The sequence below is a fragment of the Pipistrellus hanaki genome, assembly GCF_964339955.1.
Source record: "Pipistrellus hanaki genome assembly, chromosome: 2".
NCBI lineage: Eukaryota > Metazoa > Chordata > Mammalia > Chiroptera > Vespertilionidae > Pipistrellus > Pipistrellus hanaki.
In genome coordinates this window covers 31,438,032-31,464,109 of record NC_140504.1, presented here as the reverse complement: position 1 = coordinate 31,464,109, position 26,078 = coordinate 31,438,032, and the positions used below count along the sequence as shown (strand labels likewise).

General features: G+C 34.9%; 1 protein-coding gene across 8 annotated transcripts in view; it reads right to left on the bottom strand.

The window, feature by feature from the left end:
- Positions 1-3,568: 3,568 nt before the first annotated feature.
- Positions 3,569-26,078, bottom strand: part of NLGN1 (neuroligin 1) — an 806,764-nt gene continuing 784,254 nt past the window's right edge. For 5 of the 8 annotated variants that reach the window (XM_084874160.1, XM_084874159.1, XM_084874158.1 and 2 more), the window contains 3 exons: positions 12,743-12,955; positions 8,623-9,412; positions 3,569-7,806 (listed from right to left, as the gene is read on the bottom strand). In XM_084874160.1, the coding sequence (XP_084730286.1) occupies positions 6,984-7,806; positions 8,623-9,412; positions 12,743-12,955 (1,826 nt within the window). In that variant the 3' untranslated portion in view covers positions 3,569-6,983. The remainder of the gene's footprint in view (positions 7,807-8,622; positions 9,413-12,742; positions 12,956-26,078) is intronic. The other 3 variants (XM_084874161.1, XM_084874163.1, XM_084874165.1) reach the window with 1 other exon arrangement.

Sequence of the window (26,078 nt, the reverse complement as noted above, 5' to 3'; positions counted from 1 at the left end):
ACTAGCTTCTTTTTAAAAAATATATTTTATTGATATTTTACAGAGAGGGAGAGATATAGAAAGCTAGAAACATCGATGAGAGAGAAACATCAATCAGCTGCCTCTTGCACACCCCCTACTGGGAATGTGCTCACAACTAAGGTACATGCCCTTGACCGGAATCGGACCTGGGACCTTTCAGTCCACAGGCCAACGTTCTATCCACTGAGCCAAACAGGCTTCGGCAATGTTGTACACTAGCTTCTTAACAGCCCGAAGTACCATTTATTTATATTATCTTAAGCCTTTCCACACACATTTCACACTCTTGTAGAAGAAGGCATAAATAATAATGGGACAGGGCATGAAAACTGAAGATGCCATAATTGGTGGGAAGATTTCCTGTAGTGCAGAAGTCAGCTCTGAGAGTGAAATTTAATATTTCCAAGAGACAGACAGAAAGTTTCTAAGGCAGTGGTTCTCAACCTTTCTAATACCTCGACCCTTTAATACAGTTCCTCATGTTGTGGTGACTCCCAACCATAAAATTATTTTTGTTGCTACTTTATAACTGTAATTTTGCAGTTATAATTTTGCATTAACAGTAGCAAAATTACTGTTAATGAATCATAATGTAAATATCTGTGCTTTCCGATGGTCTTAGGTGACCCTGCTAGAGGTTCTCAACCTGTGGGTCGAGGGATGTTCAAAGTCAATTCTCCATGATTAGGGCAGTAAGAAGTGCATCAAATTATAGCACTCCATTGGAAATGCTGCTTTCATATGAACATTTACAGACTAGATTGGAATTTCTTTTTCTTTTTTGAATCTAAGAATAATATGTAATCTGTAAGGAAATATAAAAATGTAGTGAAAATGAAATTATATAAAATGTTAATTATCAAATTCTACAAAACATCAAAACCTTTTATAGGGAGAGACATCCTTGTAATGTGTTTTTGCGTTTTTTATTTGATACTGATGGTCATTGCAGCCACAGAAACCTACAAAGCAATGCCAATTATTTTATTTAGTGATTTGGAAATATTGATCCTTAGGCCACGTATAGGAAAATTCTCTCATGTCCTATTTTTTTGCTATATTCTTATCTTGGGGCTATATTCAGATAAGAGATGCCAATACTTCATTCAGTCTTCTCTATCAAGATTTGTATTAAGTAGTTAGTACAAGGCTGGAGATATATCACTCTAGATTTTTGTTCTTTTGTTTGTTTCCAGTGACACAATTTAACCAAGACTTGGATCATGGATTAAATTTCTTGTTTCTTTCTAAATGCTATTGATTTTTCTCTTTAAGGACAATAGATTATGGTTTAAAGGGGTTTATTTAAATCTCTTTGCTCTCTTTTTTAATATCCTGTCACATATATCTATTACAAAACTATTTGAAGGCAGAAAGTCATTAAATTAAAACTGAGAATTTTTTTCCCCTCTCATTTCCTTAATCTATTTTTTTTTCTTTTTCACCTTACATTTTTCTCTTGCTTTTCTGACAAGCTGTGTAACGATTGTACCATAGATACCAAACTTTATTCTTCAACTTCTCTTCCTGCATTCACCAAGAGGTGAACAGACCATAAAATATTGTTTCCATTAAATCAGAACTGTCAGCACATGTGTGGGCAGTTCAAAGAAGTTGCAAGAGAGCACTTGTCTTGGAAATGTTTTTCTGTGTGTCAAACAGAGAAGAAATTATTCCTGAGTTTAAAAATAGTCAGCACAAATTGGAAAACACAGTCATATTTATTTTTTTATAGTAAATGTGTTTTTAATAAAAGCCATGGATGTCCAAACACAAATCGAATCATGACAACCCAATGGCCTCTTTTACAAAAAACATGACATGTGTCCTATTAATTTGCTAAATGATATGAATGCAAAGGACAAATTAAAAATACTAAATCCTTTTAAATACACCATCTAATATAGGTATTACCTTATGCATGGCATTCAAAAAAGTCGCTCTGCTTTAACTTTATCTGCTGATTTTTTGTTACTGTGACTTGACAATTTTCTTTAAAGCTTCAATTATCATTCATTTGGACACAAAACTACTTGCATTTTGGTTTGACTTTCCATAGAGGACTAAATTTACAACATTAGTACATATGTAAGGAGGTATACAAAGTAAAAAAAAAAAAAGCTATACAAAGTCATTTGTAAATATATGAATGTGAAAGGTTCATAAGTATCCTGTAAGCATTTAGTATAGAGTGCATTATGGTTGGCTAGACAAAATAATTATGTGTCTATCTAATTTATGTTTGTCCCTAACAACTTTAAACTTCTTTGAAATTAAACTTACCTAGTATTTGGGAGAATGTTAAAGTTTGTTAGAGATTTAAGTCTCCATACTTAAGAATCATTAAATCAGATGTATAAATAACTTGCTTTCCAAAAATTCACTTTGCTCTTTTCCAGAAGTCATTTGGCAACATTTGATATCATACAAAAATATAATTAAATTCAAGAAAAGACCCTCTTAAATAAAAATTTATTTTTGAAAACTTATAACATGGTCATCCTGTTGTACCTTTTAAATAGATTTATCAAGCTCTGTAAATTAAAAAAAAAAAAAAAAGGAAGACAGTAAGATTTATAAATAAAATACCAGGAAAAAAGGCACTTATGCCCTGCACATGGTTATTTCAATTTGTATAATCCACACCCTATCAAATGGAATTAATTTCTGGCCTGAAAACAAATACAAAAGAGTGCTAGAATAGAATCAAACCAGAATGCTTATGAAAAAGAATCAAGTTGTCTACCAAATATTTCACGTCAGTAGGAAATTTCTTTAGAAACTTCTGATGGAAATTTGCAGTGTATGTTGTTGTATCAAGTGCAGGAGAGGTATAAGGCTATTGGAGGAATTCCCTTACTTTATTGACTAAAGAGCTAAAACAAGTAAAGCTTGAGAAGATAATTAAATGAATGATAACAAAATCTCAGTGGGGAAGTGCCCATTAATTGGATTTATTTGGGATCATGTTTTCACAAGTATATCCAAATTATCTAATTTTCACTCACATTAAAAAGTGATAGTATAAAACAACTAATTACTAGACTTGAAGGAAAAAGCCAGTCTTTTGCACCAAACAGAAGAAAATAAACACCAAAGAACTGCCATGATGTTTGACAGCTTCCTGAAAATGCCTTTCATCATTTTGTCCTGTGAAATATTTCTGTGAAAATAGCCAAATAAAAGAATCCCAGTAATTTCTATGTAGTAGTGTCTGTAAAGCTGGAACACATTTAATCACATTCTTTGTATCCTTTCAAGATATTAATATGTGTTTTAGTAAAAGAATGTCAACAGGTAAAATAACTGAAAAGGAAGGATTTGTTACAGAGACAACACATGAGTTTTGGCATTTTTTAAAAGAAAATATTATTTCCTGTTTAATATCACATATGTTTTTTTAATTTGTTGCTGTTTTCATGTGGTACAGATAAAAAAAATCTAAATTATAGCATCATTATAATCAACATTTAAATCTGACATGAATGAAATACCCCATACATTGCTCAGACTTTTTTTTTTTTTTTTTTTTTTTTTTTTTTTTTTTTTTTTTTTGCTTTGAGTTGCTAGCATGATCTCTCCAATTTAAAATGGGATACATTTAATGCTGTAGCAAATGACTTTCTAATTTCCATGAAGTTAATGATGAACCTCATGATACATTTGTAGTACTCAACCAGATCTTGTTCAGTCAACATATTAAATAGAAATTTAAACTATGAAACGTGTTACTTTTATTTCCACTCTCATACTCTGAAACAACATTAATATGTTGATAATGTTTGTATAAATTCTAGCAGCCTTGACTTGGCAATTTAATCTGAAGCAGGGAAATCTAAATTAATAAGTAATGCCAAATATATTATTTTAATTTTCTGACTTACATTTTTCCCTAAAGAAAAATTATCATCTAAATAAACACATTTTATACATATTGGTTAAAAATTATTAACAATATCCAAAATACTTCTTGCATTTAAAATTATGTTTCAGCTTTAAAAACAGTGCTTAATGTTCTTTTTATCCAGGGACATTATTTTTTCACTCAGAAAACTAGCTGCTGTAACTATAAAACTAGGAGCTAACACTCATTCACAATGACTTTATCACGGGCTTGGGAACAGTTATAAAACCTAGAAGTGCTTTATCTTCCACAAAGTTGTTATTATATTAATTTAGAAAAAAGAATAGGGCTATGCTTTGTTTCCTTAACCATTTTGGTAAATTAATACAAAATAGATGTCAGTTATGGTATATATAGGTAGATTGATTGACAGATAAATTTAGAGCAACAGATAGGTAGATGGATATAAATGTGGCCGTTGTTGAAAGTAGAATGTTTTGTTTTGCCAGGTGAAATACTGCATATGAAAGATTCCATTCGTACCTTATTCTGTTATTATTTCTATTTCTGTTTTTATCTTTTGTTTAATCAATATAGTAAAAGAAAGTTTTCTGATTAAACAATATTGCAAAAGCTAGATAATTGTTTTTATTGGTTTACATTGGCATTTCACAATCTAAAAGTATAACCACCCCTGGCAAAAACTGCATGTGGATCATTCTGGATTTTGAAGAATTTTTGTTTTTAAGATAGATTTTTATTTCAAGTTAGGGATCAATATTTAAATTTTACTGACAGTTTAACAATTAGAAGGAATTATAAACAAAGAAATTCCCTAAAATAGAAGATTTTATCTATTAGTGTCAGCTTACTATCTTGCTCAGCACTTTTAAATCTTCTTAGAAGGATAACTTTCTGTCCATTACATTATGATAGTTAAATCACCCTTAAAAATGAACCTATCTACTTTAATTCCATGAATTGTCACCGATTTATTTCCAAAAGATCTTTTCTTCAATGATCAGATTTGGAACCTAGGATTTTAACTGAAAACAATTGGCACATTTTATTTCCCACAAGAGGTATTTAAAAATACAAAGCTGATTCGTCCACAAATTCCTGGGCTTATAAATTCATAATGTTAAAGTTTCATCAGTTTCATCTGAGATGAGACTTGCCTGGAAATCCATGGTGTGATTTCTGAAGAAGTTACCTAAATGTCTTCAAAAATTCGATTGGTCTAGAAAAATGACTCTGAGCCAGTCATGTTTCTTTTCATTTTTTTTTTTTTTACAAAAGACAAAACAGCAATAAACATTTTAGCTCTTTAATGAGCAAAGATCATGTCTCTTATCATTGGACTAATAGTCATTATCCAGTTTATCTTTATTTCACGCAATGACCAATGACATGGCCAAGATGTACAAAGTTGTTTCCATCAAGTAGTATACAATTTTTTTTTTGTATAATAAGCTTTCATTCTTGAAAAAGAGTAACTGAAAAGAAAGGTTTCTGTTACTGCAGTTAGTTTGTCAGAGAAAGTTCTTTGCATTATCTTACAAACTATCAAAATTGCTAGTCATCTGAAAAAATGTAAAAAAAAATCACATAACTTTAGTCTAATAGAAATATAGTACAGGTAAGAGAGAAAGTATTTATCAGGATGTGCTCTTTAAGTCCATCTCATTTTTTTTTAATATAAATGTACATCTGATTACATATACAAACATTTGGATAGGTCTGTGATATACTGTTACCGGTAAACAACAGTGGATGAAGAGTTTCCTGTGGTCTTAGAATATTCATTAAAAATCACATGTACGTGTAAGACTAAAATCCCCCAGATGTTGTCTCTCTTAGGTTCTGCATCTACGTTGTACTCTACTGAGATTTCCAGAGTAAATTCCAGTGACAGGACCTCAGTAAGAAAGATAAGTGGTGTGAGGAGGGACATAACTTTATATTGAATTATTATTAGTAAACATTTTGCCATGCAACATGAGTAAATCAATTAACTGAGAGCTATAACCAGAGTGGTAATTTGGGGCATCCTCATTTCATAAAAGACTGTTGCAAGTAACTCTTTGGACACACTTCACCTTACCAAAAGGAACAAAATACAGCGTAACAAAAACCACAGCAAATGATGGATCCTGTAACACATGTCCAATTAGGATTACATCTTTATAAATAATTTAGGTGGGAATGAAAAGAACATTAAGAACACAGGAAATTGTTGTTCTGGGATTCATAGCGAGTATTCACCACTATACCTACAGTTTCTTCAAATACCTTTAAGAACTAATGCCTTCTATTATCAAAACTACTGTGAATTATTTTACTGTAATTACTTTTGCCCCTTAAAATCTTCTTTCGGTTCTGCCAATTGATGGAGGAAGCTTCTATTAAAGACTCCAATGGGATGAGAAGAATTTTAATTACGGCTTAATCAGCAGCACAGCCACCAAGCATATAGATTATCATGCACATCGTGCTAAAAATATCCAGTTTCCTGTATTCCCCACAACTTTATACTGACAGCACTTATGTGATCATGTACCTGCCAGTCTTTAAACTTCTCTGTTTTACTGGCAAATTTCAGCATGAGCCTCTGCTAAGGCCATTAACAGCATTGGTGTTTTGTGTACTTATCCAAATATGTAAATATGGTCTACACAACAAAACGGCTCCAAATTAAAACTGGTGAAAATTATCTGACATTCCATTGGTGTGTCCCTTGTGCATATTCATGGTTGTTTTTTGTTTTATTTTATTTTTTTTATATTTCAGACATAGTTCTTTCCTGTTTGGTGTTCCACATGCCTAATTCCATTTTGTAACATAAATCTTCAAAAAATTAATTCTTGAATGTGAATGAAAAAGTATCATTCAGAACAATTGCTTCAAGCAATTGAAATTCATTTTTAGAGTTGATTTGTGTTTGTATATATATACAATTCATTTTTTTTCAAAACCCCCAAAGTCCTTGATATGTATATTCACATAATATTCCTCCTTATTTAAATAAGTAAGAGTTTTGTAGGTTGAAAGCCAAGGAATCTTCAGTAATCTTTTACTGCAATCCATCAAAAAAATAGAGTTTGTTTCTGTTATCTGGCTATACCCTGGTTGTTGAATGTGAATGGGGGTGCGGATGGGGGTGGGGCAGCGTATTGTTCTGTCCTCCGGTAAATGTATTGAATGTGTGTAAGGGCTGAATTCCTGGTATAGTGTTGGGAATCATTGTAATGGTGTTGGGTGTCATTAAGGGAACATCATCAGGTGACCTCCTCATAGCTAATGTGTAATCTGGGGGGCAGGCGGTCCGGAGAACCACCTCATGTGGATGGATGGACTCACATTCATGATCCAGATCAGTGTGCTTCATTTGGAGGGACATGATCTCCTCTTCTTGTGCGTGGGTCAGATCGTTGGTAGTAGTACGCTGAGGGCTGCATCTCCTATGAACATCGTGTCTCCTCTTATCCTTTTTGTAGTACAGGGCTGCAAATGCCAAGATGTTCAGAAACAGCAGTGATGCTCCAACTGCTATGGTAACGCTCAGCTCTGTCGAGTAGTCCCTCTGATCCACTGAAAATGGACTTGGCTGTTGTTTGGGATCATCCTGCTTGGCAGTGGGAAAGGCTGATGTGACAGGTACAGAATTTTTTCTCGTAGGTCGGAAAGTGATGTCCGTGGATGGCACTTTAGTTGTTGTAGAGGTATACTGAGAAATGTCATTGAGATTATGCAGATGAGGTACCAGCTCCAACCAGAGGTTCACCTTATTGGCTCTATAATGTTCTTTAACTCGTGGTTTTAATCCAATATGGAGATAAAGTTGATCTTTCTGGGAATATCTGGTCCATGCTACTTCTTCAAAGCGGTTGGGTTTGGTATGGATGAATTTTGTGTCTTGAGGAACTGGTTGATTTGGGTCACTAAGAAAGAAAAAAGCAATTATGAGAACAAATTTATTTTATTCACTTTCTTAATGGAAATAGTACTAGGTTGACATCAAATTGAAGAGGTAATTCAGCCAGGCTTTAGAGTGTTTTAACAACAATTTGGGTCAATTTGGAAGTATAAATCTCATTGCAGGCAGATTGCTTGATGGATGATAATGCAATTCGAGTAAGCTTCACATTCTTTTACAAATGGGCTACTATCTACCCAAAGATTTAAAAATTTATGTACCTATTCATTGTCTTATAGGCAAACTAGCAGAGACAGCATGGAGTAGTGGAAAAATATTTGGAATTGGCAGGTGAGGATTTGAGTTCTAGTACTGTTATATATTAGACATAATTAATATCTAGAAGAGGCTCTGATAGCCTCATGTCTCTTCTCTGTAAAATGGGATTAATCTTACTTGTCACTAACAATGTATCAATAGTTGGCAGAACCAAAGTCTTATAGTTTTGCAAACTGGAAAGCACTATAAAAGAATATTAGTCAATATTTAATAATAATGTCTTACTCAAGTAAAATACCAAAAGAAATTTAATTATTGAGGAGTGCAATATATATGTAAGCCTATTTAATAAACTTCTTAAAAGGTAAGAACTAATAAACACTAATTTTGAAGAACCACAGTAAGAATTTTGAGGGAAAAAAAAGGGGGGGGGGAACACAACATCTTGCTGTTATTAATCTATTAAATCATTTGGGCACAAAATATATATTATTTTTACTACTAAATGCTTAAAGGGATTTTTGTATTACATTACAGAAAACTTTATTCCTTAGGTACATACCCAGTTTTAGCAAAATTTGTCCAGTATGTCATTACAACTGCACTCAGCATCACGTCATTTTTGGAGAAATTGCAAGGAAATAACTCTGTAGGTCCAATCATGGGGATTCCTAGTACATAGGGAACCTCATCTCCATGAGCTGCATCAGCCCACGCAGGAACCTGATCTGTTTGGCAATGATGGTAAAAGGCATAGAAATATGTAGGTGAACCAAAGTTTGAGTGAAGATCTGCCGTAGCAACAGCTGGTGCCACCCACTGATGGTCCGTAAACAAGGCCAATAACGTCTTCCTTCTGGTTTCAGGGTTATGACGGTCAGCCCAGTCAGTATACATGAATTTAATCGTTTCTCTCAACACATCTTTGCCTTCTGGATATCCATATAAATTATCAACAAAATTGGAAACAGCAAAGTCGAAATCACTAGCTGATATACCATCATCACTATCTACTATATTTTCAACAAATTTTAATCCTTCTCCTTGGTTAACTCCTAACATTATATCATAGTTGAGAAACTCTCCTTGCTCCATCAATATCTGAGGGTCATCTGGTATGACATCACCATCAATCACAGGTCCAAAGGCTATGTGGTATCGTGCTGGTTGAATATCTTGGTCAACAAGTTCTTTGTAAGGCTTCTTCTGTAGGCATTCCACCAATTCTACCGTATCTGAAACATTGCAGCCAACTTTTGTGGCCAACATTCTAGCATATTTTGCAGGTTGGAAACTAACAGCCCAGCTGGAAAGGGCTGTTCCACTTTGAGCTATTGCTCGTTGAAAAAGTCCTATGGGAAAAACAACAAAGAATTTCAGGTGACCTTTGAATGATGTTGTGATAAAAAAAAATAATAATAATAACATTAGATATTTCAGACGTGTATATAAAAACCCAGATACAACTCAAGAACAAAAGATAAAGACATTTTTGTTTAAGAGAAGGTACATAAGGGCATCCCCAGGGTATAATGAATTTGAGAGGAGGATTAAGTCTTCTGCTCTGAGTTACAACCACTTTAGGGATCAAGAAGTATAAGTTGTATCTGTCTCAAAGAGGCATTAAGCAAGGAGAGGAGGAGAATGTGCAACTACTAGTGGTAAAAAGGCACACATTTGTCTGTGCTCATCATGTAAACACCTATGTTATTATCAAAGCCAACCAGATGGGACCAAGTCTCTCCCCACTATCTCTTCATCAGACTCTCTGTTGTCTTTTGAGGATATTTCCTCCAATTTGGCTGCACATGTCTTCCTTCAAAATGGCTGTGTGTGCTTGTTTTAATCAGATTTTATTTGAAAAAGGATTGCTCAGAGCTCACATTGGGGCTGGGGATTTGCTAATACCCTGGGGATAGCCCTGAGGCACACAAAACAGAATTTCACTTTAGACATACTCTTTCCAGCTTTTCCTGTCAGACATAGTATGCTGAATATTCATCTTTCAAATATAAAACTTTCACTAGGTTAAAGAAAAAAACATCAGCAGAGGATTTTGTGGGGTGTGATTTAACTTCTTTCAGTTTTGAACGTGCACTGCTATGTTTTATCATAAAAAATGCAAAGTACATGGTCCGTTGCTTTTCACTTAATTGCATTTAAAAATTACAAATCACAGTCCCATATGCAGTTTGATTAGAACTGCATGCCATTCAAATTTGCAAATACACTTTATCTACTCCTTATGATATTTTCAAATAAAATCCTTGTGTTAAATTTATCTATTTTCTTTTTTAAAAGTACATTTGTTACCATTTTCCAAATGCAGCTTTGTAGAGTGGTTATTTAAACACATGCTCAGTTATTCATATGTGTAAATGAGATAAGAGCAGTTTTCACAAAGGTGCTAAAACAGCGTTTGAATTAGAAACAGAATTTTAGATTTTTTTCCAAATGCATATATGTATTCAAAATGCAGTCTATAATATGTTCCTAGATAATTCTAAAAACAATACTAATTTAAATTTGTTTTGGTTTCTGACATCTTCTGACATCTAGAGCAAAGTATGCAAGAGTAAATGGTATACATAGAGATAATTTCAAAAAATTATATAGGCTATGTGTCAACATTAGCTCACAGAAATATTTTACTAATTAAAAACTTGACAAATAATATAAATCTTGCGATTTCTATAATATATTTTCCCCTTTAAGGGGCTTAATGACATTAACTACATATACCAAAAATTATTTTGCGGAAAATTCCTATCATTAAATATAATCTGAAAGATGACACCTAGAGGGTATTGGGAAAACCATCTTTTTTATCGTTAGTAAGAGTGCTTGTTGTGTGTCCACAAGCTATCGTTGATTTCTGGTTGATATAGGCCTGAGCATTGCTACAGCTCTGAGGAGTTTACAAACTTTAAAGTCTGTCTGCACTGGAGACAGAATTAGCATGATGATTTCCAGACATCTCCCAAGCATCTCCTGGTCAAATCAGGCAGCTTTGTGGAGATAGGCTTAGGAACAGACCAAACACAAGTCCACTTATGTGGCCAGGTAAGAACAGATTCCCTTGAAGAGGCTTGTGGAATGCTGTATTGTTGACTTGTTTGCATAGCCATTTGCCACTGTCTACCACATCATCCATTGATAAATAGCGATGCTAGCCAATGAGCTAACTGATTCATATCTTTATATGGAATGCTAGTTTTTATACTGGCTAGAACTAGTTTGGGTGCCCATATTTGCTTTACATTTACAAAAAGTTTTAGAAAACCTAGGAGGAAAGAACATCAAATGCCCTAAGAAGTCTAAACAGAAATATTAGCTTACTGTAGTTCCTAGCTAGAACTGTAATATCTGTTCTATTAAAGAAAACAACTCTGTTATTTCATAATAAGCCATTTCATTACCAACCAAATCTCTATACAATGGGCAATGTTCTCATATGTGCCATTTTGTTATCTCGAGTCAGAATTCTACTAATACATATGAGATATTACAGGAATGATGTCCATAATGAGGTCCATATATTACATGATATAATAATAATATATAATATATGATTCTCCAAATACATATACTCATCTAATTACCCGCTGATTTTTCAAAATTTCACATAAATGTATCTTTGATACCAAAAACAAATATTCTATATTTGGTGCTTATATCATAAAACTCAGTCTTAGAAAATAAGATGTTTTATGAACACTTGACAATGTATATTTCATAGATATAAAATGACATAAAGTACAAAATATAAGATGGCCTATGCTGATGTCTATTTTCCATCTTTCCATTTCTTATGTGTGTGAAATGGAAAGAGACCATCTGTTTTTGCAAACTTCTCCAATAAAACACTTTCTGTTCTTGAGGATACAAGTTAATGATGTAAGTTGAATTACTAAACTCATGGTGAGATGGGAGTCAATAAAAAACACACAACAACATAAGGAGATTTGGGCAGGCCCTTAAAAACTGTGTCAAGGCCAGAAAATGGAGACAAGAAAAAAGTTCCTTGGGTTTATGCAGCCTCTGCTCCATGCTACTTTGCCAAGATTTTGGAGAGAAAAACACTTTTGGAGTTAAAAATAGAAAAAAATTATAAACTCAAACCTATTGTTTTAAATCTAAAGCTCTGCTAGTGACCTCAATGCTTTGACAATTTTGGATCATGCATGCAAAATAATCAGACATCTATTCTCCACTCAGACAACAAGTGAAAATCTCATTTCTAAACAAACTAGCTTATTGCTCCTTCTTTCTTACTAGCAAAGGGTTTTAAATGTCTATTGTCTTAAAAGTAGATTATACACAATCCTTAAATAAAAACACATCTTGTCTTTTATTTTGATTACTGAATAAACAGAGATGATAGAACTACAAACATCCTTGGCATTCCCTAAAAATCACCCTTTGGAGGAAGGAAAAGTAACTGTGATGTGAACCATTCTGAAGTGTGATTGAAAGGGCTTCCTTACCAAGTTCTATAGGAGACAGAAAGTTTGACAAAAATCTGAACATGCATAAAAGCTGAAGAAACAAAATTTTAAACAGTTATTGAGTTCTACCTGACACTCAGTTTGAACAGAGAAATATATACAGAGCATCACATACTACTGATGGTGGTGGCATGCAGACACCAAAATTGTCAAAATTTGCAACCTGCATAATACCTTTGGTTGAATTGCTCCAACGGTTACCTTCAGAATAATGGGATAAAGTCAGCAGATTGACACACGAACCCCCAGCACCAGATCCAAAAACAGTGATTCTTAAGGGGTCACCGCCAAAGAATCCAATGTTCTCACTAGTCCATCTTAAAGCCTGTATGAGATCAAGGAGTCCATAGTTTCCTTTTGCAGCCTGATCTCCTGTGCTCAAGAAACCTAGAAAATAAAAAAAGACACCTTAGAAACACCCTTTTGATTTGACATAAATCAAATAAGTATTAAATTTAAATATAACTGAAGCCTATGTTCATCAAGGTGAGTACATGCTCTTCGGGGGGGGGGAATATATATATATATATATATATATATATATATATATATATATATATATATATATATATATATATATATATATTTATATATATATTTCCCCACCAGAATAAAAAAATTACTTTAGGAAGAAGAGTAGAGACTAAAATTTGAAAATTGATATTTATCTTCCCCAAGTTATCCAGGTAATAGGCATCAAGGGGCAGATAAAGGGAATGAAAACATTCTGAGAGACCTCAGGGAGAGATTCTTGAGGCCAAGTTACTTGGTGGGGATATTTGGGATAGTATCATTGGGCACATGAGAATGTGTTTTCACATAAAACACTGTGTCAGTTCTCAGGTTGCTCATGGTTTAACATGGTTGGAATTTAAAGTATCTGTAGCAGAGTGACAGGATGTGAGGGTGGAGAACATGCATAATTTTCTAAAACTTGTTCATAAAATCATACACAACTCTTTGCATATATGTGTATGTACATTTTCATCAATAATGGCCCATGGTTAAAAAATAATCACTGTCAGAAGTGATTTGAGACTACCTTTTGGAATACCTTAAATGCTAAACTGAGGAGATTTGCACAACTAGAAAACAGTGTATAAAGAAGGAGAAGGTATTAAAGAACATATATGCATAACCTATAGACACACACAACAGTGGTGATGGCCAGAGGGAAGGGGGGCAAAGGCTGAGTGGAGATAGGAGAAGGAGGGGAAAATGGGGGTATCTATAATAGTGTCAACAATAAAAAAAAGTTTAAAAAGTTGTAGAATAATTGAAGATTTTTTAAAAGTTCTGTTTCATATTTCTGGAATGTTTAAAGCTCTGCTTTATAGTGAATCTGATAATGAGGTGTAGAAGTGTAGGTTGTACAATAAAAAGAATGGTGTAGGGGAGAGATCGTAGGGGTCTGAATTGACAAGGTAGAAAAGGCAACCGGAAAAAGGAAGATAAGCTGAAGCCTGTTTGGCTCAGTAGATAGAGTGTCAGCCTGTGGACTGAAGGGTCCCAGGTTCGAACCTGATCAAGGGCATGTACCTTTGTTGTGGGCTCATCCCTGGTGGGGGATGTGCAGGAGGCAGCTGATCGATGTTTCTCTCTCATCGATGTTTCTAGCTCTCTATCCCTCTCCCTTCCTTTCTATAAAAAAAAATCAAAAAAATATATTAAAAAAGAAAAGAAAAGAAAAAGGAAAAATGAGATAGGGTCCCATTTGTTTTTTCTTTCAATTGTTTCACTTGCCCAAAGTGATATTTCAGAAAAAAATATTGCTACAAGAATGTCCAAGATTTTCTTGCCTGTGTTTTCCTCTAAGATTTTTACCATTTCAAGTCTAACATTTAACTAAAAATTTTTGCACAACAAAGAAAAATATCAACCAAGTGAAAAAAACAACCCACTGAATGGGAGAACATATTTGCCAATGATACATCTCAGCTGTAAAAAAGAAGGAAATCTTTTCCTTTTAGGATAGCGTGGATGGAGCTGGAGAGCATTATGCTAAGTGAAATAAGCCAATCTGAGAAATACAAGTACATTCATATGTAGAATTTAATGAACAAATAAACTAATAAACAAAATAGAAACAGACTTATTGATAGAAAACAGACTGACAGCTATCAGAGGAGAGGTGGAGGTGGGGGGAGGCTGGGTGAGAAAGGTGAAGGGATTAAAAACACACACAATATATTTATAGACACAGACAACTGTATGGTTATTACCAAAGGGAAAAGAAGGTAGTGGGGGGGATAGAAGAAGGTAAAGAGAAGATAAATGGTGATAGAAGAAGATTTAATCCAGAGTGGTGGGACACACAATAAAATGTATAGATGATATACTATAGAATTATACACTTGAAACCGATATAATTTTATGAACCAACTAAAGGCCTGGTGCACAAAATTTGTGTACTCGGGGGTCCCTCAGCCTGGCCTGTACCCTCTCTCAGTCCAAGAGCCCTCAGGGGATGTCTGACTGATGGCTTAGGCCTGCTACCCATAGGGAGCAGGCCTAAGCCGGTGGTTGGACATCCTTAGAGCTGCTGCAGAGGTAGGAGAGAGTCCCACTACTGCTGCATTCGCCAGCCATGAGCCCAGCTCAGGGCTTCTGGCTGAGCAGTGATTCTCCTATGGGAGTGCACTGAACACCAGGGGATAGCTCCCGTTTTGAGTGTCTGCCCCCTGGTGGTAAGTGCAAGTCATAGTGACCAGTCATTCTGCTGTTTGTTCAATTTGCATATTAGCCTTTTATTATATATATAGGATGTCACCACAATAAATTCAATAATAAATAAATAAATAAATAAATAAATAAATAAGTTTTAAAAGAAACAAAAGAAGATAGAGCAAATATGGTGGCAGTAACAGCTGAATGAGTTTTAAAATATATATATATTTTATTGATTTTGTTACAGAGAGGAAGAGAAAGGGATAGAGTTAGAAACATGGATAAGAGAGAATCATCCATCAGCTGCCTTTTGCACACCCCCTGCTGGGGATGTGCCCGCAACCAAGGTACATGCCCTTGACTGGAATCGAACCTGGGACCTTTCAGTCCGCAAACCAGTTAGGGCTGAATGACTTTCTTACGTAGTAGGTCGTAGAATAATATTATTTCATGCTATGTCATGATAACAGTGACATGCCATTATTGGAACTTAAGTCTTATATCAATTAGCCTGTGGTAAAATTGGTTTAGTTATAGGCAATTTCCCTTGAAGTCACAGAACCTATGGATGACATTAAGTGAGGACTTATCATATATTAAAGTTATAGAGAAAAGAATAAAAAATATAACTTTTATAACACTTTAAGCATATTAATTCATTTTTCTGACAATAGTTTCTATACTATATTTGTTATAACTTTTAAAATAAACATCTACTCTAATATATTTCTGCATTTAGTATAAAGTTGGTAGAAATTATAAAAATATTTCATAAAATATTCAATTTTATAGACTATTTGTATATTATGTATAAAATATTTAGAGATATATTACATGTAAATTGGTTAATTATGTTCAATTAATTAATTTCCAAATTCAACAAATTAATAGAATTAATTTTTTAAAATTGAATTTATTCTTTTATTTACCGAGCCATTATAGAAACTCAACATAATGGGTCAATTTAATAGTAAAAATTATTTTATCTAAATTGTAAAAATGTACTTCACAATTACATTTGTAAAAACTAGGCTGTGATAACAATACCTGTTAAATGAGTAAAATCCATCTATAACCACAATTAATCTATGGACAAGAAGTGCTTTAGGATTATTATAGCAAGCAACAGATTTTGATAAATATGAAGAAATGCAGACAATTAGTTCTTCTTTTCTTACAAGAATTAAAATTCTAAGGAAAAACACCCACCATAATCTCTACCCTATTGTGTACATGCAATATACATGTGCATATATGTATGTGTGTGTGTGTGTGTGTGTGTGTGTGTGTGTGTGTGTGCGTGTGCATAATGCTGAAATATTAAATCATTCTTGAGATGGAGAGTGACTTTTAAAAAATAGGTTCCAAGTAAAGATAGCTTTCTGGTCATACTCATTACTTTTTATTGAATCTGCATAACAATGTAAGGAAATTTTCATGGGATATTTTTATTTAAAAGCATTTTCAAATACTCAATGGTCATATAAATGAGCATATTAAAATGCAATACAAAAACATGACAGGGAACTCTTAACTTCACTTGCTATTAACTGAATTTTTGTGTAAAACCTGGTAGCTTAAGGTCCTGAAGGAACTTATGGTACAACTCATAGAACAAACCCTGAAAACAACATTATGAAAAGATTATTGTGCATTAGATAGCAAGCACATTATTATTTTTTTAAGATAGAATAATTATGATTATAAAAGAAAGACCAAGCTCGTAAGTTATCTGGCAGCAGCCATGCAGTTTATTGATTGATCCAATTTATATTTAAGTCTCTTACACACAAACTTATAGGCAATGTCTTTGAATGTAAAGCAAAAAGAAAGCAGAGTGCTTCTCCGTAGAAAAATGATCTGAATGTATTCAGTGAAGAAATGCAGAGTAGGAACAATACAGACTGTTTACATTTGAAGTGACATCTAGAGTGTCAGAATTTAAGACATCGGTGATTCTATACTGTAGTTGTGCTTTCTTTTTGGTGGGAAGGGGAAATATGAATAACTATGTTTATGGTGTTTAAGTTCTGGAAGTTTTAAATAGAATATACAGGGTGATCCTAAAAATGTATACACACTTTTTTTCTGATAACTCGATTGATATTCCTTTCTTTTCAGATTTAACCTGTTATAATTAATAATTATTCAGTGTGTATACTGGTATATATATTTTTGGGACACACTGAATACACACACACACACACACACACACACACACACTAGTATATGTATTGTATATATTATATAATAAAAGCCTAATATACTAATGTCCAGTCATCCAGTCATCCGTTCAACCAATCAAAGTATAATATGCTAATGATATGCTAAGGCTGCTCAACTGCCCGCTATGACTACGAGGAGGCAGAGAGTCCACCTGTCGATCAGTCGCTATGACGTGCACTGACCATCAGGGGGCAGATTCTCAAACCAATAGATTAGTTTGCTGCAGGGGTCCAGCTGATCCAGACTGAGCCAGATGGGCTGGACACACCCTGGAGCCCTCCCACGGTTCTTCCCCAGTTAGTTTGCCAACCTCTAGCATCTCTTCCCCACCCCAATCGTGCACTATTGGGGTCCCTTGGCTTGGCCTGCACCCTCTCGCAATCTGGGACCCCTTGGGGGATGTCAGAGAACTGGTTTCGGTCTGATCCCGCAGGCCAGGCTGAGGGACCCCATTGCAGCACAAATTCATGCATCGGGCCTCTAATATATATACATGTGTGTGTGTGTGAGTGTGTGTGTGTACATCTATCTATACACATATTACACATATATACATACAGATATATCTATATATCTATTTATTTATATCTATATATCTATATCTATATCTATATCTATATCTATATCTATATCTATATCTATATCTATATCTATATCTATATCTATATCTATATCTATATCTACAACTATCTATATCTATCTATCTTCTACACCATGTAGTTCACTCTATACATAAAGAAGTAGGAAAGAAATCTTCTATGTTCATCAATGCCATCATATGAATACAGATAAGTGTAGTCAAATTGATAAATAGTTTAACATAGAGACCATACTAAGCATTAAAGAGCCAGCCTTATAGATATGACATTTTAAATAAATGGTAATGAGGCATCCTTCTGGGAACTTGGGATTATAGATCAGAAAATAACTCATGAAGGATTTTGCATCTTAAACATAAAAGGATTTAAAACTGTGTGATTAATACTTAAATTCCTCCCAACTGAAAATGCAACTGGAAATCCCATGTGCTAACTCCATCTTCTTACTTGTTACGTCCAATTGTTTTTTCCTTGTATTCTGTCTCTGTCTCTTGCTTTCCACTCATGTCACTGACACATTCTAGGTCCTTCTCTTTTATACTCATGAAATTCTTCTACTAATCACTCAACCTCCTATGTTCTAGCAAACAAGTACTACCTTCTAGTCTGTCACCAGACTTGTTTTTGAAAAACATTCTGTTCTAATGGAGAGACATTGCTGTATCAAAGTAAAATCTTCATGTCAGACATAATTGGATACTTTCTCCTTTTTTTCCCTTTAAATCAAGATCATTTAAAATATAATATTTTAAGATTTCCCAAATTGGAAATTTGGACTCTACATAAGGAAAAAAAATAACCTCCACACAATACTGTTTGATTATTGATCACCTTCAGCTAGTTTCCTTGCTGTTATGTTCTTTTGAAAGTTACTGTCTGCTTCTTTTTATGCATCGTCTGGCAGAAACTTTCTCTGAAATGAGGCTGATATCTTAATATTATATAATTTTGTGATATTTTCAAAATTTTACATTTTGGTACAGTTTTTTATTTATTATTTATTATTTATTTATTCGGAGATAATGTACAATAGTTCTTAATGGTTCATCTTTGGAGAGATCAAACTGAGTTACTGGCCAAGGCTTCTGGCTCCTGACAGCTAGACATGATGGCATATAAGAAAGATGCTTGGAAAAAAAAATACCTGTAGTGTTTCCATATCATTCAGCCCCAAATTCCCAACATTTTCACCATCTCTGATGTAAACTACTGAGGTTGATTCTTATGTGTCCTATTCAATTTTAACATTTACAACTTCTTCCAAATGGAATTAAAATATTAATTTTAACCAATTTTTTTACTGAATATAGATAGTCATGGAGAGAAAACAGTCCCAATATGCTTAGCTCTGACTTATATTCACTATCTTCATTTCAAGAATGGTCCAAAACTGGGAGAAAAGGAATCCCAGACACATCCCCTTTATTCTACGGCCCAACCTCAGGCTGTTAATGGTCACAATTCTTGGTCTGCAAGTCCAAAAACCAAAAATAGCTTATCTAACATTTCCTGAAGTAGGTTATTGTGTACTTCTTGTCTATTTCAATTTGGGAAACAAAACTGATATCAAACCTGACAAAATTCCAATGCTTTATGAATAACTGTTCTCACAAAGAAGGGATAAAGGAGAAATCTCCCTTCTAAAAAGGCTATTCAAAGAAATCACATTGTTCAGTTCTAATTGTTCTGATTATGCAGGAATGTGTCTGATGATTTAAATGCATACTTTGCTTCAAAACATGAATTGAGGAAGCCACACTGGCTACATCTAAGTAAAGCTTTCAGAAACTATATATTTCAGAACTATTCTATACTAGAAGCCCAGTGGACGATTTCAGTGCTGATCTGGCAAAGCAGAGGGAGAGGCCAGAGGTGGTTGGCTGGCCAAACTCCCTGTCGTACTCCTGGTTGAGGGAACAATTTGCATATTAGCTTTTTATTATATAGGACTAGTGGCCATGTGCACAAAATTCATGCACATTAAAAGGAAATTAACTAGAGGAAATATTTTAATATTGCTATTTGCCCTTTCTCTATGGTAGAGGTGTCAGAGAAAATTAGTAAAATGTATATGAAAAATCTCCCTTCTATCAGAGACTGGGGTGCACCATAGGACCCAGTGTCAAGTCCCTGTCCACCTGCTCGCACCTTGAAATCTCATGAGATCCAGACCCAGCCGGCCCTACCCCCATTAAGCCCCATAGGGCAGGGAGCACAGCCGCAGGTCCCATGGCCTGGTGCTGGGTGGGGGTGTGGCCTCAGGTCCCACTGTGCAACCTCAGGTCCACCAGCCCAGCCTCTGGTCCCCTGTCAGGCCTTTCCAGGCAGGGGTGTGGCCTCATATCCTCTGGTCCTGGCACTGGGGAGGGGGGCACAGGCTCAGGTCTCCTGGCCTGGCCTCAGATACTCCAGCCCAGGCACGAGGGTGTGAGGGTGTGACTACCATTTGCATATTAGCTCTTTATTATATAGAATAGCTTCAGGAACAATAAAAATTCTGTAAATTCTATCTAATGCATATTTTGTTCTTGCTTATATGATTCCATTGTAATGTGAATGTGTGTGTACTTTGTAATTGATTAATTCTATTTATAAATTGCTCATATTCTTTATTTTCTCTGAACTGTGTGCCTGCCCCACAATAGCCATCTATACATATTTGCTGAATGAAGGCAGACATCAATGCATTAAAATTCTATTAGTACATAGGGGCCAACAATTAAACTTTCCAAATGAAAGAGGTCTGTGTATGTATATTATTTCTTAGGTGACAGCAATGGAATGGGGATTTAGAAGATGATCCTTTCTGCAACCAATCTGGAGAGAAAAGTTCTTAGCTATAGAGCATGTGGCAGTAGCTTTAAAGGGAGAACAATAGGACAGTATTTGGTAGTGCCTACCTGAAGAAAAAGACTATGGACCAGAAAGCAAGCCCAGATTATTGGCCAAAGAACATAAAGTTTGAGAGGCATTTGAGATTTTCTTATTTGTGATGTGGAAAGAGCACCAGACTTAGTAGGACAGCTTGGGTGTATAAGCAAGTTACCATGTGGGAGCCAGTTAATTAGCACCTTTGAGTCTCAGATTACTAATAGACAAGATTAATGGTAGTATGTACCCTACCAAGTTGTCATTATTAAAAGACTAGAGGCCTGGTGCATGGAATCTGTGCATGGGGGTGGGGTGGGGAGATTCCCTCAGCCTGACCTGCACCCTCTCACAATCTGGGACCCCTCTTTGGATGTCTAATTGCTGGTTTAGGCCCCATCCAAAATGGGCCTGAACTAGCAGTCAGACATCCCTCTCACAATCCAGGATCACTGGTTTCTAACCATTTGCCTGCCTGCCTGATTGCATCTAACCTTTGCCTGCCTGTCTGATCCCTTCTAACGTCCTCTTCCTTGGCCCCTGCCACCACAGCTTTGTCAGGATGGGTGTCTGGAATGATATTTCTAAGGTGGTTCAGCTGTCTTGTCTAATTAACATATTATACTTTTATCATTATTGACTAGAGGCCTGGTGCATGAAATCCATGTATAGGGGGGGATGTTCCCCTCAGCCCAGCCTGAACCCTCTTCAATCCTGGATCCCTCTCACAATCTGGGACTGTTGGATCCTAACTGATCACCTGCCTGCCTTCCTGATGACCCCTAATCTCCCCCCTACCAGCCTGATCATCCCTAACCACCTTAACCTGCTGGACTTATCACCCCTAACTGCCCCCCCATCCCCCCCGATGCACTGGTCACCCTCAACGTCTCTCCCCTGCCAGCCTGGTCACCGCACGCAGCCTGCTGCTCAGATATTTGGTCATCCCTCACAAATTCCCCTGCTTGGCTGGTCACCCCATGCAGGCTGTTAGTCAGTCGTTTGGTCATCCTTCACTAACTTCCCTGCTGAGCTTTGTTGCCCCATGCAGCATGCTGTTCAGTTATCTGCCTGGTCATTTAGGTTGTGACAGCCCCTGGCTTTTTATATATAATATTATGATAGTATTCTGGCACACAAGAGTATTTAACATGTGTTGGGTAAAATACTTTGTTTTTAATTTCTAAATCTTATATTCTATTTTGTTAGTTCATTTATATTGTTCTTTATATTCCACATACTGATGAAACTATATGGTATTTGTCTTTCGCTGATGTAGTATTTCAATTAGCATAATACTACTGCTATTGTAAATGATAAGATTTCATTCTTTTTTTATGGTTGAGTAACATTTCATTGTGTATATGTACCACCACTTTTTTTTTTTTTAATCCACTAATATTGATGGGAACTTAGGTTGGTTGCTTCCATAGCTTGGCTATCTATTAATATCGATAGCAAAAGCATAATAAGGTAATTAGCCTGGACAGCTGAAAGACCTTTTGAACGTCATTCCGACGTCCTTCAGGATGAAGCGCAGTGGCAGGGGCTGAGGCAGAGGCGATCAGGGGTGATCAGGCAGGTAGGCAGGCAGGCAGAGTGGTTAGGGGTGATTAGCCAGGAAGACAGAGTGGTTGGGAACAATCAATCAGGCAAGCAAGCAAGTGGTTAGGAGCCAGTGGTCCAGGATTGTGAGAGGGATGTCCGATTGCCCTGAAGGATTGGGACTAAACAAGCAGTCAAACATCCCTGGAGAGGTCCCAGATTGCAAGAGGGGGAAGGCTGGGCTGTGCAACCCCTCACTCCATGCAAGAATTCCGTGCACCAGGCCTCTAGTTGTAACTAACGATGCACTGAATATAGGGGTGCATATATTCTTTCAAATTAGTGTTTTTGGTTTTTATAAATATACTAGAGACCTGGCACATGAAATTCATGCCCTGGGGGATCCCTCAGCCTGGCCTGTGCCTCTCACCCTCCTTCCTTACTAGCCTGCTTGCTGCTCCATACCACTGAGCTCGCTGCTCCTTAGTGCTGCTGCAGAGGTGAAAGAGATTCCTGCCACCACCATGTGCCCACCATCCATGAATCTTGCTTCTGAGCACATTGACCAGGAGGAAGCTCCTGCATTGAGCATTTGCCCCCTGGTGGTCATAGTGATTGGTCATTCTTGTCATTCCACTGTAATGGTTGCTTAAGCTTTTATTACATAGATACCTAAAAGTAGAATAGTTGGGTAATAAGGCAATTCCATTTTGAACTTTTTGAGAAAACTCCATATTGTTTTCCATAGTGGCTATTCCAATCTGTATTCCTACCAACTGTTCATGAGAGTTTCCTTTTCTACACATTTTCAGCCATACTTTTTATTGAGTATAGCCCTTCTGATAGATATAAGGTATAATATCATTGTGGTTTTAATTTTCATTTCTCTGATTATTAGTGACATTGAGAATAATTTCATATGTCCATTGGTCATCTGTATGTCCTCTTTAACTAAATATCTATTCAGGTCCTTTCCCTGTTTTTAAATTGGTTTGTTTGTATGTTTTTGTTTGTTTTTGGTGTTAAGTTGTATAAGTTCTTTATAAATTCTAGATATTAACCCCTTATCAGATGTATCATTGTCAAATATGTTCTCTCATTGAGTGGTGTTTTTCATTTTGTTGGTGGTTCCCTTTGCAGTTAAAAATTTTTAGTTTTATGTACTTTCATTTATTTATTTTATTTCTCTTGCCCAAGGAGATATAGCAGAAAAACTATTACTAAGAAAAAATGTCATAGATTTTACTCATAGTAGGGAAATTTAATAACCCATTGACATCACTGAATAAGTCCTCTAGACAAAAAATCAACAAAGAAATAGTAATCCTAAATGACTCACTAGATCAGATGGAACTAATTGACATCTTCAGACTATTTCACCTGAAAGCATTCTTCTAGAGTGCACATAGAATTTTTTCAAAGATAGACCACATATTAGCACACAGGCTAAGTCTCTTCAAATTCAAGAACATGGAAATCATATCATGCATCTTCTCAGATCACAATGGCATAGAACTAGAAATCAACTACAATAAAAACAATAAAAAATCAAACACTTGGAGGCTATTAAACAATGATTGATTTACCAAAGAGATCAAAGAAGAAATAAAAAGCATTCTGGAAATAAATGACAATGAAAACACAAAAACCCAAAATTTATTGGACACAGTGAAAGCAATCCTGAGAGGGAAGTTCATAGCTCTACCAGCCTATCTCAAAAAACAAGAAAAATTGGTAATATTGTAAATGATCTAACCCTTCAATTGCCTATGTTTTCTTTGGAAGCTTTATAGTTTGGAGTCTTACATTTTAGTATTTATTTAGTTTGAATTATTTATGCAAATAGTTTAAGCAGGTGATCTAGTTTCATTTTTATGCATTTATCAGTCCAATTTTCCCTACACCATTTATGGCATAGACTCTATTTACACCATTGTTTATTATTGTCTCCTTTTTCAAATATGATTGAAAGGGAAACTAATAAAACAATGCCAATTTACAATTGCATAAACAAAACAAAGCAAAACATAACGAAACAAAACAAAACAAAACAAAACACCCAGGAATAAATTTCCTATGGAAGTAAAAGACCTGCACTTGGAATATTATAAGACACTGAAGAAATAAATTGAATAAGATGTTAATAAATGGAAACAAACCCTTAGTCATGGATAGGAAAGATTAACATTGTTAAAATATCTACTATACAAAGCAATCTATATAGTCAACACAATTATTATCAAAATGCTAATGACTTATTTCACAGAACTAGAACAAATAATTCAAAAATTTATATGGAACCACAAAAAACCGTGAATAACTACAATAATATTGAGAAAGAGAATAACAAATTTGGAAGAATCATGCTATATAATATCCAACTATACTACGAAGCCATAGTAATTAATTAAAACAGTATGGTCCTAGCATAAAAACAAACATATAGGTCAATTGAACAGAATAGCACACCCTGAAATAAAATGTTTTATTTTTGAATAATTTCAGTACTACAGAAACGTTTCAAGAATGGTCTAGAAATTACCATATGCTCTTAATCCAGATTTCCCACATTCAACATTTATCCTTCCTTGCTTCCTTCTTCTCTCCCTCCTTCTTTCCCTCCCTCCCTTCTTTTCTTTCTTTCTTTCTTTCTTTCTTTCTTTCTTTCTTTCTTTCTTTCTTTCTTTCTTTCTTTCTTTCTTTCGTTTTTCTTCTCCTTCTTCTCCTTCTTCTCCTTCTTCTTCTTCTTCTTCTTCTTCTTCTTCTTCTTCTTCTTCTTCTTCTTCTTCTTCTTCTTCTTCTTCTTCTTCTTCTTCTTCTTCCTATCTCTCTCTCTCTTTTTCCCACCTCCCTATCAATTTTGGAATTACATGTTAAATTTACTTTTCTATTTAATATCCTAAATATTGAACAATTTGCTGTTCTTTCTTTGTTTTTCTTGATCTTCACTTTTTCCCCCCCTTAGTAGGGTTTGTTCAATATTTCTCAAAATTATAATCCATCAGGTTATGAGTTTAGAAAAAAATATTGTGTTCAACTCAATGCAATAAATAGGAGGCACCCCATGCTGATTTTTCCCATTCAGTAAAGATGGTAATTTCCAGGTTTCTCCAATATTACGTTTCTATGTTTTGTTTTTACATTTAATCAATACAGGCAGATTATGTTAAGACTATGTAAATGTCCTGCTTCTCATTACACTTTCTTCCGCTAATTTAAACATCTTTTCATGCTTCTTATATGAAGCCAATATTAATTTTATCATTTATTTCATTATTATTTGAAATTGGTAGTAAGAAAAAGATTTCCATTACCCCAGTTTGCATTCATTATTCATTTATTCAATCAATCATTTATATTGTTATGAATTCATGGGTTCTTATTTATTCTAGGGGTTATAATTTATTACTATCCTTTAATTTGATCCTCAAATTGTCCCTTATTTTGGCAGGGGGATTCTGCCTTTTATGTCATTTTAACATGTTCTCATCACCTTTCCACACATCCTTACTTCTCTTTGGTAAAATAAAAAGAACTCCATTTTTTGTAAGAAACTGATAATTAGTATTGGGGTCTTGGTCTTTGGTTGAAATATTTGACTAGTT